Source organism: Perca fluviatilis, chromosome 3, assembly GCF_010015445.1.
Source record: "Perca fluviatilis chromosome 3, GENO_Pfluv_1.0, whole genome shotgun sequence".
Taxonomy (NCBI): Eukaryota; Metazoa; Chordata; class Actinopteri; order Perciformes; family Percidae; genus Perca; species Perca fluviatilis.
Genome location: NC_053114.1, coordinates 16,947,538 through 16,963,252, shown reverse-complemented (window position 1 = coordinate 16,963,252; position 15,715 = coordinate 16,947,538). Strand labels below are relative to the sequence as shown.

Genomic DNA, 15,715 nt, shown 5'->3' with positions numbered 1-15,715 from the left:
TTTGTGTTTTGCTTGTCTCTCTCCTGGCCCCTCATCTTTTCACTCGCCTCTGGCCAATCCTCTGAAAGAACGTGAGTCGAGCACGGTACGTTGACTCTCCATCTTCTGTGTGTCTTTTAACTTTGCCTGTCTAGCCCACTGTGTTTGGTGATTAGGTGTGCTTTATGTAGTCTTAGGCCCGCCGTTCAATAGAAATCCGTGCCGATGAGGTCTGGCCAAATACGCCTGTGCCATCTTATCCAGGTGGAAAATGACTCCAATCACTGGGCAAGGATTAGTAGTCAGCTGCCTCCTTTAATTTCAGGACAATTAAAAGCGACTTTGACTCTCCTTCTCTTCTTTCCTCTCAACTTCAGAGGATTCACTGTTGCATGTGTCCAATACTCCACTCCTTTTATCTACCATCCTCTTTCCTTTGCATACACTTTTCTGCTTCTTCTTCTCTCATTCATTTACTACTTTCCACTTCTTCTTCTCTCCCCCTCTGTCTCTTCCTATCTCTCTCCCTCTCATGTTAAAGTCCTTGTTTATTGGACTGGCTTAAAGCTCTGTTAGCTGGTGCGTAACGCTCTGTTGGATCTGCTCGGCCAGATTGAGTTCCAATTGACTGGCCATCCTGAATGGGACCACTCATGTCTGAAGGGAACCCAAACTCTTCCCCCATCTCGTATGGTGACGAGTGGCTGCCAATACTGCCTTACCTGATCTCCTCATTCCCCACAACCCCCCTCCCCACCCTTTCCACTGCACACACGCAGAGTCTTCCTGTCCTGTTGTCTCAGGTCATCTGATACCAGAGTCGGAGGCGACTGCAGGGTTATTGAGTCTAAGCAATCCTTTAAAGGTCACAGGCTCAGACACACAGACAGGCTGTAATGCTGTAGGAGATCTTTGTCCGTCAGACAGCATCTTCACACCAAGCCAGACTAAAACTCTCCTTTCTTTTCCACAACAGTAGCTTAAAGAATTTCCTTATTCTGACCTGAGAAGGAGGGATGTGGAACCGGTGTGTGTGTGTGTGTGTGTGTGTGTGTGTGTGTGTGTGTGTGTGTGTGTGTGTGTGTGTGTGTGTGTGTGTGTGTGTGTGTGTGTGTGTGTGTGTGTGTGTGTGTGTGTGTGTGTTTGTGTGTGTGTGTGTTTGTGTGTGTGTGTGTGTGCCATTAACTGCCCAACCACAGTGGGCGCTTTTTCCCGGCCCTCCCCCACTCTCCTCGGCTCAGGATGTCTTTTTTTTTTTTTTTTATATAAAGTCATCCTTTCACTCAAGCGGTTACCTTTCTCTGCTGCTCTTCTTTCTCTTCCCTCATTTGCAGCCAAGGAGTCAGACATCTTTCTTCTCCCTCTTTCACCATATCTGTCCGTTTCTGATGAAGGCAGGGATTTGTTGAGCTGCCTGACGGTGTCAGCTGGCCTCAGGGATTGCTCGCCTTCTCCCCTCCTCCTCCCTCCCTCATTGCCTGTCAGCCTGTTTGGCAGTGACACCCCACCACACCAGTGACCAGACTACAAAAACCCTGTTTGCAGCTTCTGAGAGAGTGCCAGCTTGTCCAGGCATTCCCACTAGTGGGGAGAACTCATTGCCACACTGCTACGCTCTCATTACTTGCCAAGTTCCTTTCCTGTTTTGCTCTCTTGTCTTTCTTCTTTTTTTCTTCTTCTTATTTTCTCACTCTGCCTTTCATGGCTCTTTTCTCTGCTGGCAACACCCTCTTTGTGTCTTCACATTGCACTCTTATCCAGGTTCCCTCAATGGCCTCTTTCTTCCCTTCCTTTTTTTGTTGATTTTTTTTATGAACTTTTACTGTCATTTCATGCTGTTTATACACACACATGCACGCACACTAGGGCTGTCCCGAACGATTTAGTCGACTAATCGAACTATAAATTTTTCGAATAGCGATTATTTTCACAAAATTTCATATAATTTACACAAAACAAATCTCTATTTATTAAAATTGTTTAACACTGCACTGTTCAAGTAAAATTATTTTTTAGTGCAACCTGAAGCCAGATGTAGGCTATCGATCCAACCACAACATAAAGTCGCTTTCAGGAGGAATACAAAAATAAAAACTTAAAGTAAACAGAGCAAGTGCAAAAAGAGTAGTGTATGAGAGATTAACCTGTATTTGCTTTTTTAACAGTAGGTAAAATAATGAATAAGCTCGTCTCCCTTTAATTTAACTTGAATTATTTGTCTCTAAAGGCTGGTTAAGCACTGTAGGGAGGAGAAGTTGGACAGTTTTTTTGCCAAACTTGCGATCTTAAAGAGGCCGGCGGGGAACTCTTGTGGGTCGCCATACTCGTCCTTTCCGCATTACATTAGTTCCGAATTACATTAATTAATTTCCATGCAAGTGTTATCAATTTATTTTATTTAGTGACGCGTCGACGCAAATTATTTGTGTCAACGCATTTTTTGTGTATTTGCATGTACTTGCATGTCACTGACAGAAAGTCAGGAATGCAAGCTGTGTTTGGTTTGAATTGCTAATGTTGCTTTAAGTGTGTCTCTGACCAGGTCACTCTGAGGGTTTACAAGAGTCAGGTTTTCTATCTATCTATCTATCTATCTATCTATCTATCTCCCATGCTGCACTCCGCTCCCACCTCACATTTTATCTCTACCTCTCCTCAATCTGTCCTGCGCATCACCTTGCTTGCAAATTCATGCTTTTGTCTCCACATTGCATTGGCAGCAGTGCTGTACTGTCCCTGAATCTGTACCTTCTATCCCAAATCAGTCCAGCTCAATCATGAGCATTGTGTATTTTAGCTTTACAGTCAATATTGTCACTGCTCTGACAAAGCAAAGGGCTACAAGCTATGCCTGGACTTAAACACACCATTTGGTCATTTCTGGTTTCTGAGGGTTTGTCACTTGCTGCATTTAAGCCCCAAAACATTCACTTGACTGAGGGCATATGGTGGTAGGGCAGTACAGCTTACTCAGTGCTTACTTTCTTGCACTACGTAAATGTTATTAAGTCGCACCTTGCAAAACATCTTTACATCATGTCAAGATAGGTTCAGATGGGGTAAGATCACGTTTGCAATAGTGCTAGACCTCACTTCCTCACGTGATATTGCTGAAGCTGCAATTCTGCAAGATACAACACAGTAATGTTCATAGAAAGCGTGTCCCTATATGGTGCAGTATATTAAGGGATTATTGACAGTATTTTGAGGATGCTAAGAGTCAAAGGTGTAGCACACTCAGAATGAACTGATGTGGTCTGGCTGCATGTTGTTGTTGGCAGAATAACTCCGTGTCGCCATCAGACAGCCTGCGGGCTGCGAGTGAGAAGCACCGCGGCTCATCAGATTACAGCCTTGACTCCAAGAAACGCAAAGTGGACGACAAAGACAGCATGAGCCGATATGTGAGTGTTTATTAGTTTTATTGTTTGTAGTGTTTGCATTAATGAGTTTGTAGCTGTCTTACTCTAGCTATTGGTGGGGCCCTGAGCTTTGTTTCTGTTTATATTTTAACTTTGATTAACTAGATTAGGCCACTATGATGACACCATGAAAAATGTTGCACTTCAGGACAGAAGTTAAATACAAGCAAAACAAAATACAGCACAAAAAACTAATTAAACAGTTTATTACCAGTTCATTTATTATACAGTTATTTCATTATATACCCAACCAAGTTTTGGAAATGCTTTATTTTTATGTGTCAGTAAATTCCTAATAATTTCCTAGAAAGTGTCCTGGAAAGGAATACATACAGTAATTTGGCTCTAATTAAAGGTCAAATAGAGACAGTGTTCAATTGGTACACTTCCAATGAATTAATAAATTCCAATCAAATGCTAAGCTAGTGAGCAAGTAAGTGCACAGCATGTCAGCTGAACATTGTCTACAGGTGAGTATACAATTCAACATATATGAAGAGTAAAGTTTCCAATAATATGTGTATAATATAATTTACTTGGATTAAAATGGACCAGTTCTTTTGGAGAAATTCCTCTGGATATCAACTACTGACTTAAATAATTACAGAACTGTCTTTATTGTCCCTGTAATTACTACCAATTTACACAGTTCTTTCCAGAAAACCTTCAAGAAATTGGAAATAACGTAACTCATTTGTTACGATAATACAGAATCAAAAGCAAGAAAAATGCTAAAAAGAGGGTAAAGTCCATACATCTGGTCTTTGATGTTGATCTAGTAGTCAAAAATTGGACTGCATTGGTTTTTGTGCACTGTACTGTTAGTGGTCTCCCAGTAATGTATAGCCTGTCACTCCTTCATTTCAGGACAGTGACGGAGACAAAAGTGATGACTTGGTAGTGGATGTTTCCAATGAGGTAAGACTGCGTTTGAACTCAGCTGCTCTGCCACATTCCTATGTGAACACTGCACAGAAAATAAACACAGTGCTCTTTTGTCATGTGTCTGTAGAAGCCTCAACACCTTTCACAGCGTTGCCAAAAAGTCTGTCATAATATTTGTTGTGTGCCTACTTGCTGTATTTCTTTTGCCATTCATGCAGAAAGTAATACAAAGAATACAAAGAGAAAAGGGAGGGGTGTGTGCGTGTGTGTGTGTGTGTGTCGGAGAGAACGAGCACGCACAAGTATATTTATCGGTGTTTGCACATGAGGCCCCAGTTTGTTTGACCTACATGTACATGCCAGTGGCTTTCCTCCGGTCTGTTTGCTCAGTCTCGCTCTCTGTCTGTCTCGTTTAACTCTGTAGGATCCAGCCACTCCACGAGTCAGCCCCGCTCACTCTCCTCCAGAAAACGGCCTGGATAAATCACGAGTCCTGAAGAAGGATGCTGCCCCTAACAGCCCCGCCTCCGTCGCCTCCTCAGGCAGCACGCCGTCCTCCAAAGCAAAAGACCACGCCCACGTGAGTGACACTGAAAGACTAGAGAGAAGATGAAATAAGGTGGTTGCAGTGGAGGGTGAACTGACAGACTAAAGGGCATTTGTCAAGTGAAGTGGGTGTCTGTGTGAAGGACTAATAGGCAGGAGGCTTAGCAGTTGGCTGCTATGAGGGGCTTGAAGGGGCAGAGATGCACTCTCAGGAAATCAAATCCTGTGGCTCACTCCTCTCAATCTCCTTTATGGCTTACCCAATAAATGGTCATTTCTTCCTCGGCCTGAGGCTTTAAATAATCGGAGACACAGCAGCAGGGGAACTGCTGTCTCCCTCTTTTTTGCTTCGTCTCTCACTAACTGGGCTACAACAATCCTCATGCATCGGTTTTACATAAACCATTTCACTGAGGATTAGGATAGATTTATAGTCCACATCACTACCCTCCACCTCCCACAACACCCAGCCTCTCTCCGTATCTCATTAGAGTGTGTCACCAGACTAAACCCCACTGCTCTAACTCCATCTGCAAATGAAGAAGAAGATGGATTAATTGTGATAGAAGTGTTTGGGCCACCAAGTTGCTTGTCTAGCCACTCTTAACAAGCTTGACTTCTAAGCAAAGGGTGATTTTCCCCCACCCCCACCCCCACCCCCGCACACCGTGGCTGTAATGAAGTGTCACTGTTAGATTGGATTACCTTGAGCCATCCACTCAGATTGTCACTCTGGATTCTCTGCTAGTGGGGGTATTTTAGATTTACTTGGGGAATTTTTTTTTTATTTTAAACTCTGGCATGTTTCCTTTTCGTGTGTGTGGCTGAGAGTGAGAATAAGTGAACTCAACTTTCAGTAATAGGATACAAAACCAGGTTTCCCCAAGAGGTTAAAGAGTGTTTGTGTTTTAGAACGACAAGTCGTCCACACCAAGCCTGAAGTCCAACACACCTACACCGAGGAATGAGGCCCCAACCCCAGGAACCAGCACCACGCCAGGGCTACGGCCTCTTACCATGGGCAAACCACCCGGCATGGAGGCATTAGGTATGGAAACACTTGTGCACACCTTCACTGTCACACTTATTTAGATGTGAAGCCATTCACTTACAAACAAACAATAAGCTATTTTAAAATGTAATATTCTTGCTTGGAAAGTTACTTAAAAAAGAATTATGCTTCTCCAAAGATGCATACGATGTGCTTTTCTTCTTCTTATGTGATAATAAACTAAATATTTTTAGGTTATGGAGTGCCTGTTGGACAAAATTAGCATTTTACAGGCCAGACAATTAATCAAGAACGTAATCTGCGGATTAGGGATGCTAATTTCTGACCGATAGCCGACCCTCTTTAACCGATCATTAACCGGTGACCGACAGCAGGCAACTGAGTCCCAGTTCATCCGTTGGGTAGGTTAAGAAATATCCGCTGCTGTTGACAGCTGCGGACTTGTACCTGTTGCGCACCCACGATGTTGCGTTCATTGTCGTGAACACATGCAGCCTCTTTCACGTCCGCCCGACCGACACAAGTCCGTAGCTGCCCGTGGAGCGTACGCCGCCGCCTCTCTCCACCGCATCCACCTGCGACGTTGTCAGCTGTGTGTCTGCCTGGCATACTCGGTGCGTTTTAAAGCTTTGGTAGGCAATTTGTTTTTGGCATCGTTGGGCAGAAATTCCATGATAATCTTTCAGCATAGTGGTATTCAAGTGGTCTTTTTATATAACTTTAAAAAAAAAAATTTAAATATTGTTTTTAACCGTTTTTAGTAATAATTGGTCAAAATTCTTATTGTGGGTAAACAGTTATTTGTGAACATCCCTACTGCAGCTTAATTGACGATAAGATAAATTTGAAAGTTAATGATTAGATTCATTAGTAGTTGTTCTGGAGCTTTCGATCTGTAATGCGTCATGGTTTTGTTTTGTCTCTCCCGTCTGCAGAGTTTCTATAAATCAATTAAAATTCCCTTTTCTTTTCTCTAGCCGCCCCAGCCCTGCGGACACCTCTGTCCATTGCGGGTACCTATGCCTCCCCGTTTGCCATGATGGGTCATCATGAGATGAACGGGTCCCTGACCAGCCCGGGCGTCTATCCGGGTCTTATTTCACCACAGATGAGTGCTGCTGCAGCTGCTGCCGCTTATGGACGCTCACCAATTGTAACTATTCCAGCTTCTATATAGAATTTATGAATCCAATGAATGAACAAAGCTCCTCTTCTTCACATAAATGAATTCATATATTCCATCAGTTTGACACAACAAGCCCTCACTTCACCTCTGTATGAAGTATCCTCCACGGCTGTAGGTTGTAGAATCCGTTAGCAAAATGACTTTGAGAAACTTAAGCATTCATCCTGTATTTCCATAACTCATTGTGAATATTTCTGCTTGGCTGGCTGCAACTTGTTGTGTGTACATAATGAGAAAGTACAAAGACGGCCTAGCTCCTTTACTTTGATGTTAGTTAGTTAGCATTCTAAAGGCTTTAAAAAAAAAAAAAAGGCTTGCCCCCGAAATGCGTCTCCATGTTTGAAAATCTCCCAGGCTTTCATTAGCATTAGCAAGTGGGATGTTGTAGCCTTGTGTAAAGCTTCTCTGTATGCAATGAAGCTGAATCTGCGCCTTTTCAAGGGATTTGCCTGGAAACGATGGTACGAGAGTTCCTCAGGGCGTTAGCAGATAAAGTGAGGCATAGTTTTTAATTTGAATATTAGCTTAGTCTAATTTCTCTTTGCAGGTTATTGGTTGTTTGTTAACTCTTGGCTCTTCTTGCTCATGCAGGCGGGGTTTGACCCTCATCCTCACATGAGAGCTCCGGGCCTGCCAGCCAGCCTCACGTCCATTTCTGGAGGAAAACCGTGAGTACCAGCAGCTTTGGATTTGGCTATTTTATTTATCAACAGATAGCATATACCTCTAGGCTCACACTGGCCATCTTTCCCTTCCTCTGTCCCCCGCAGAGCTTATTCTTTTCATGTGAGTGCAGATGGTCAGATGCAGCCCGTGCCCTTCCCTCCAGACGCACTGATAGGCCCGGGCATCCCGCGCCACGCTCGCCAGATCAACACACTGAGCCACGGGGAAGTGGTGTGCGCTGTCACCATCAGCAACCCCACACGTCACGTCTACACCGGTGGCAAAGGTTGTGTCAAGATCTGGGACATCAGCCAACCAGGCAGCAAGAGCCCAGTGTCCCAACTCGACTGCCTGGTAACTAGTTGTTGGTTTTGTGTTTGTGCAAGAGTTTCAGATCTGTGATATTACTGTGGATGTTTGAAAAGGCGTCCAACCAGAACAGGAACATAATGTACTCCTGTTTCATGAGGTCTCTGCTATCAGCCCTCCTTCATTAAGATTTTCTTGAGCATCAAATGTAGCCTGACTCCACATCCCATCGTAGCTTTCCCCCAGATCCCAACAGACAGAGATGTGAATAATTCAGCCAAGTGTCTCACTGCTGTGCTGAAATAATCCTTGGTGAGGAAAAAAAAAAGAAGCCTGCTGAGTAATGATGTTCTGATTGGCCAACCCTGTCTGCCATTACCCAGCTTATTACTTTCTCCCAACTGCCTCCCATTTCTCATTTTGATACTGCGGCTTCATGCCGTTCAACTCATATGGCCTCCAACACCGTCAAGGTGCGTCCAGAGTGCTATTGGGTCTTATAAAGCCATCGGGGTGCTGTTTTAATTCGAGCAAGAGCTTTCACAGTCCTATTGATCTGTCTTCCTGCTCTCTTGGAGCCTGGCCAAAAGCTGCAGCCCCACTCTCTCCCCTGACATCTCTTGTTAAAGCTGACATCCACATCTTCACTAGAACACAAAGAGACGGCAGCAGCCTGAAAACTTCACCTGTCAAAGAAAAGCTCCTCTTGAGTTTAAGTAGAAATGGTCTTGACGTGGACCCAGCGATGTATGCCGCTAATCCCTTTTTACTCATTTAGAATTGTAATTGAGTTTGTTCTTAACCTCAAATTTCCCTGTTCACATAGATATTTCAGAGCATTGTTTATATGAGCGTGTTTTTATCTACTGTAAGGTGACCGTGGGTGTCTGGAAAGGTGGCATCAAATAAAATGTATTGTTATTATTATATTTCACGTTTACAGATCAATTACATCAATACCGTGACGATACGCGTTTCTGTTCCAGAACAGGGACAATTACATCCGCTCCTGCAAGCTGTTGCCTGACGGCCGCACCCTGATAGTGGGTGGCGAGGCCAGCACGTTGACCATCTGGGACCTGGCCTCACAGACGCCGCGCATCAAGGCCGAGCTCACTTCCTCTGCTCCGGCCTGCTACGCGCTGGCCATAAGCCCTGACGCCAAGGTCTGCTTCTCCTGCTGCTCGGATGGAAACATCGCCGTGTGGGATCTCCATAATCAGACCCTCGTTAGGTCAGTACTTTGTATGTTTACCAATATGGTTCGCTTTGAGCACATACTGAAAGACTCAATGGACTCCTTTGGATGTGTGCTACAGGCCTTCTTTAATACACAGCTCATTGTGTTTGAAGAATAAAATAGTTGGCCACCAACACAAGGCAGCCTTATTGTTAGAGTTGGGAAGGCTTTGTCCTCTGTTCCTGACTTTGTTTGGTGTCTTGTGGTGTGTTCCAGGCAGTTCCAGGGCCACACAGATGGAGCCAGCTGTATCGACATCTCCCACGACGGGACCAAACTGTGGACCGGAGGGCTTGACAACACTGTTCGCTCCTGGGATCTGAGAGAGGGACGACAGCTCCAGCAACACGACTTTACCTCACAGGTAGAGAGAAGCCGGTCTAAAACAAATGCTTCTAGAGTGTCTAGAAGACGAACCAATGAATGCATTCAGTGTGTCTTTTACTTTCTGCTGATGACGTTTGATCCAAATGTGCTGTCTCCCTGTTGCAGATCTTTTCGCTGGGCTACTGTCCCACTGGAGAATGGCTGGCTGTGGGCATGGAGAGCAGCAACGTGGAGGTGCTTCACCACACCAAGCCGGACAAGTACCAGCTGCACCTGCACGAAAGCTGTGTCCTCTCACTCAAGTTCGCCTACTGTGGTAAGTAGCAGGCTCCTTAACACAGACCTATAGGGATTAACAAATAATATTTAGGCATTCAATAGCTAGATTGAATTGATTGGTTAGGGATAGTGTGGTCAAGAGCAACTCTGGCTGACTGCCATTAAATTTGGTGTTGAAATTTGTGATTTGTTTTTAAAAGGTCCATGGCATGAAAGTGTCACTTTTTTAACATTAATATGCGTTCCCCCAGCCTGCCTATGGTCCCCCAGTGGCTAGAAATGGTGAGAGGTGTAAACCGAGCCCTGGGTATCCTGCTCTGCCTTTGAGAAAATGAAAGCTCAGATGGGCCGATCTAGAATCTTGCTCCTTATGAGAGAGAGAGAGAGAGAGAGAGAGAGAGAGAGAGAGAGAAAGAGAAAAAAAAAGAGAGAGAGAGAGAAAAAAAAAAAAAAAAAAAAAAAAAAAAAAAAAAAAAAAAAAAAAAAAGAGAGAAAAAAAAAGAGAGAGAGAGAGATCACACTCTCCACCTTGCGCGCCCCCCCTCTCTCCTCCTCAATAGCTACAGACACAGAAATGGCACATCCTAAGGAAAGCTCATTGCGGGACTGGCTCTAGTAGCTGTAATTCTGCACCAAGGCTGAATTTCGGGAAAGAGACTTCAGATACAGTATTAGGGGACCACTAAGGTCTATATAAAAACATCCAAAGAGCACCATGTCATGGGACCTTTAAATATTTTGATGACCTCTTGACCGGGGGATCTCGAGTCATGGCCACATCAGGCAAAAAAAAAATATGGCACCAGTCTTTTAAACTTGATTTTAGGTAGACCTATTCGGATGACATGGAGGTCATGTCCTTGGTTTAACTACACCCATATATATCACATATGTACGAATAATCTAGAAGGGCACTCTGAGTGCAGACCTTTGCCGAGGCATGTCCTCGCACTGTTTCTCTAGTTCTAGTCTAAGGTTAGAAACCAGATCCTTGAGTCATGTCTGGTCAGATTTTTACAGTCTAGATGAGTATTAGTATTATATTATTATAGTATTATATGAGTCTTCGACTGGACATATAGCTGCTGCAGTTGGTTACTGGTGGGTTGTGTTGGAGACAGCTTCTGTAGATGCTGAAATTATTAACGTCCTTACTTAGTCACTTGTAGGGTGCAATCAAAAATTTATTTTTGCTCCAGAACATTTTTTTATCTGAGCTCCTGATAAGTGCTGGTTATTTGTGAGAAGAATTAGTTTGAAACGTCAGAGGAATGCTTGCTCATGTCACATTAAATCACATTTTTTTTCCTCATTTACAATATCTCCTACTAAAGGGTAGGAGTGGGGGGGAAAATCGATACAGCATAGTATCGCGATATTTTTCGTGGCAATACTGTATCGATACACAGACGCCAAGTATTGATCTATTATTATATATGTGTTGGTCAGTCTGTCTGCTTGACAATCTGATTTTGCAGCAATAAAATTGAAGTTGAGATAAACAAACAGAAATGTATCTTTTTAGATAAAACGGATGTTGACAAAATTGTCCTTTTGGGGACATCATTTGAAATTGGGAAAAACTTATAAAAAAGGTAATAAATTGCAATATATCGCAGAATATTGCAATATGTTTAAAATCACAATATCGTATCGTGACGTAAGTATCGGAATGATATCGTATCGCGAGGCCTCCGGTGATTCCCAGCCCTACTAAAAGGCAGGTAAAGGGTATTTCAATATAGGCTGGACAGTCTAAACTGCACATACTAAAGGCTTGTGCATTCCCAACGAAGCTGTATTTTACAAATATGCTCATTAAATTTGTCATTGCTTTTTCAGTTCAGATCACTGTGCCTGCTGGGCAGACCAGCTGGTGTCAAGTTTAAGGCTCAGACAAATGAGGTTTCACTATCGCCTCGCCCCCCCGAAATGTCAGTATTCATTCCTCCTCACGAGACCCCCCACAGCACGGTTTCGTATCACTGCCAACGCAGAACTGGTTAATTCAAATGACGCTCACTGCTTCAGAGCTCTTGCTGCCACTAATTAAATCATTACCCAGCTAGTCAGTGGGTAATTAATCAGAGGGTGATTTAAATAATTACCAGAGTGGAAATGGTGCAAGTCTTCTTTATTATGTGCATTTTATGTCTATTGATGAGGTTATTAGCTGTTGTTGTAGGCTGGAGGATATAATGTGAATCTCTAAGACTAAAGAAGACAAAAGTGTGTGCGCGGGTGCGTACACACTTTTCGGATTATATTCTCAAGATGTCTGTTCTCTGTTTGCAGGTAAATGGTTTGTGAGCACAGGGAAGGACAATCTGCTGAATGCATGGAGGACTCCTTATGGTGCCAGCATATTCCAGGTAAACACAGACACACAATTAAATCAGTCCATTAGAGCCAGCAGTGCAGTTTAAGATTTTTGACAGACAAATCTTTTTTTGTTATTAACTGGACCATAATAAACCATAATGCTTTTAGAAAGACATCAGAGGCTGTAACGTGCTCTGGTTTCTTATTTACGTTAGTAGACAACTGTACCACTGAACATTTAGAATGTATGTTCTGCATGTGCTGAGAAAAAAAACCTAATTAGACAGTGTTCAAGCTAATTCAACAGTAATTATACTGAATTCTGAATAAATACACATACCTGTCCACCAAGTGGTGGTATTACAAGATGCTTAATTCACTTAAAGGAACACCGTAACCCCCCGAGTAAGACAAGTCCATACATAACCTTCTCATCTCCGTGCGTGCTGTAACGCTGTCTGACGGCTCCAGCATTAGCTTAGCCTAGCCCAGATCCTGCAGGTAACTGGTTCCAACTAGCCTACTGCTCCGAATTGTGACAAAAGTGACAAAATAACGCCAACGTGTTCCTATTTACATGTTGTGATTTGTAGAGTCACAGCGTGTACAAAAAACAACGCAACATGAGACACAGCCATCTTCTAACCGTAAACAAAACGGGAACTATATTCTCAGACAGGCTTGCTGCGAGCATATCACTCCGCTCAAGTACTATATTCTTCCGCCTGAGAATATAGTTCCGGTTTGCGGTTAAAAAGATGGCTGTATTTCTGTTTTTTTGTACACGCGTACGTCTACAAATCACAACATGTAAATAGGAGCATGTTAGCGTTAATATCACTATTCGAGGCAGTAGGATTACTGGAACCAGTCACCTGCCTGTTCTGTGATGGGCTGATGCCGCTGGAGCCGTCAGACAGCGTTACAGCACGCACGGAGATGAGAAGGTATGTATCGACTTGTCTAACTCTGGGGGTTACGGTGAATAAGCTAAATACCCAATAAGTCGGTGTGTTCCTTTAAGTAGTTCTAATTATTAGGTTAATTAAGCATTGTTCATAAAACTAATGATAGGATGAAGAAAAATAAACTACTATGTAAAGATCACAAATAACTGAGAACCTGTCCCCCTTCTTACTTCCACAGTCGAAGGAGTCATCCTCCGTCCTGAGCTGTGACATCTCAGCAGATGACAAATACATCGTGACAGGATCCGGTGACAAGAAGGCCACCGTCTACGAAGTCATCTACTAGAGACAAAGGAGGCTTCTGCGCTCACTTTTGATGAAATGACTTACTTTCCCCGACCGGCCATGTGTCTGTGGACTACAACACGATGAGACAAACTACAGATATGGCAGTCAATAGAGCTGTTGGCCCAAGGATGCTTGTGCTGGAAAGAAGTTTTTCTGTCTTTTTGTTTCGGAGGGATGATGATTTTTTTTGGGGGGGGTGTTACACATTTTTTGTGACTTCAGAATTTGTTCGGTTCCTGTTTTTCCTTGAATATTTGGGTGTAACCCGATGAAGCGGCGCTTCATTTCTGAGAACCTCGTTCCTCCAGACGGCTTGTGAAAAGTGTATATATCGGATTAAATAAAAGACATTTTATATATATTATAAAAATATATATTTTCATGTCCTGGGTGTACTTGTGATGATTTTTTTTTTTTTTTTGGCCCACTCTGTCTTATGCCATGATATTTGAGTGGAAGAGCAGAACATAGATTAGAACTTTTTAACAATTTTGATTTTGTTAAAGCACATTCTCCAGACTGACCTTTTCAGAAATCAAAGAGGAGCAACTCAGAAACTCGAAACTTGTAAGTAGGACGTTTTGTGGAGATTTTAAATGGCCTTTTGTCACAGTGCTCTTATCGGACGATGAAAACGAGGAGTCCTCTGACTCCGGCAGAGCCTCTGCTGGTTTGGACCACTGTGGGACGGAGCGGGACACTATGATTCAGGAAAAAGAGATGGATGTAAATTTAATTTATATATATATATATATATATATATATACTTTTTTTTAAAGTGTACTGCTCTGTCTGTGCTATCTCTCTCCCTATTTGTTTTACCTTGTTAGATTCTGGGCGATGGGGAACGTTTAATGATTAGCCTAACCCTTGGACCTCAGTTGGCAGCAGAAGCACTGCAGCAGGCACAAACTGGATGAAAATGTACTTTTAGTTAACTTGACGTAATATGGATGTTGAATTGCACCATTGATTTCTTGGCTTCAGACTAAAACTCAAACATTTTTGGAATCCTTCTGCCCTTTGTATTTTATCAATATTCCTGGAATATTGTTGGCAGAGAGACATGTAAATGCTCATGGGGACGGAGGGAACAGCACTTAAATGTAAACAAAAATTTGTGAATCAAGTCTCCTACGTTAAGACAACAATGAATAATTCTGGTTTGTACACTGTGCTCCTGATCCTGTCAGCATTTCCTACAAGAAAATAAGGGGCCAAATGCGCCAGTCCCTCTGAATCACACCAAAGTATGTAGCTAATGCTGTCAGCGCTGAAAAGAAATGTACAGTTGTTAATAAATCAATAAAACAGTTTTTGTAGAATGGCCTATTTCCTTGTGATTGACCTACTGACAACATTTCATCAGGTGTTCCTACAACAGCTACCATTTAGGACACTGAGATCATGTCCTATTTACACTGAGCTACAAAAAAAAAAAAATTAAAATATGAAAATGTTCAGCTCTGTAAGGACATGTGTGATTGTATTCAACTTTTTTTCTACAATTTATACTTTTTAAAATTAAGCTTTTTTTCTTTTTACATTGAAAGTCAATGGAGCAGTCTTTAAATCTTCAACTTCAAAATGCTACTCTCCGACATACGTCTACCGACAGATTTCATTCAAACTAAACTATTCACAAAACCTTCAGCTATCTTTAACAGTTTTCGATTGGTATCACTGTTTAACTTTAGTGCTTCTTTCAGGCTTTTTCTGCGTTTAATGGGTATATATTTTGCGTGACTTAGACTGTGTGGTTTGCATGTTCTTCCAAACTTTCTTTAAATTGGCTATACTATGACTATCACTTTTTTCGACATAGTATATCATGACTATTTGTAATATACTATACTATGACTTATACAAAGACTTTTTTGACGTACTATACCATTGCTTTTTTCGACATATACTATGGGGTTTTTTTTATCACTTTTTTATCACTTTTTCAACTTACTATACTATTACTTATTTCTGACTTACTATAATATGACTATTTTCTACATCCAATACTATGATATTATGCTTTACATATTATGTTAGTACAGTGGTTAAACATTGGGCTGAGTAGCTTAGGAAGTAAGTTTTCCTTTAAAACGATAAAGACACTGAACACTTCTGATTACCAATTATAAACATATATATCCCATTTCTTTGTCATATCGCTTTTATATGCCTTTTTGACATACTATGACTTTTTTATTACTTTATTTCTACATACTATACTATGGCTTCTTATCACTTTCTTCGACATACTATACTATGACATTTTCATCACTTTTCCTG

At 42.2% G+C, this 15,715-nt stretch overlaps 1 protein-coding gene across 13 annotated transcripts in view; it reads left to right on the top strand.

The window, feature by feature from the left end:
• Positions 1-13,612, top strand: part of LOC120555746 (transducin-like enhancer protein 3-B) — a 33,558-nt gene extending 19,946 nt beyond the window's left edge. For 10 of the 13 annotated variants that reach the window (XM_039794783.1, XM_039794782.1, XM_039794776.1 and 7 more), the window contains 13 exons: positions 27-85; positions 3,261-3,383; positions 4,269-4,319; positions 4,711-4,866; positions 5,745-5,880; positions 6,822-6,997; positions 7,622-7,698; positions 7,801-8,050; positions 8,992-9,239; positions 9,462-9,609; positions 9,738-9,888; positions 12,147-12,223; positions 13,320-13,612. In XM_039794783.1, the coding sequence (XP_039650717.1) occupies positions 27-85; positions 3,261-3,383; positions 4,269-4,319; positions 4,711-4,866; positions 5,745-5,880; positions 6,822-6,997; positions 7,622-7,698; positions 7,801-8,050; positions 8,992-9,239; positions 9,462-9,609; positions 9,738-9,888; positions 12,147-12,223; positions 13,320-13,427 (1,760 nt within the window). In that variant the 3' untranslated portion in view covers positions 13,428-13,612. The remainder of the gene's footprint in view (positions 1-26; positions 86-3,260; positions 3,384-4,268; positions 4,320-4,710; positions 4,867-5,744; positions 5,881-6,821; positions 6,998-7,621; positions 7,699-7,800; positions 8,051-8,991; positions 9,240-9,461; positions 9,610-9,737; positions 9,889-12,146; positions 12,224-13,319) is intronic. The other 3 variants (XM_039794779.1, XM_039794785.1, XM_039794784.1) reach the window with 1 other exon arrangement.
• The last annotated feature ends 2,103 nt before the right edge of the window (positions 13,613-15,715 follow it).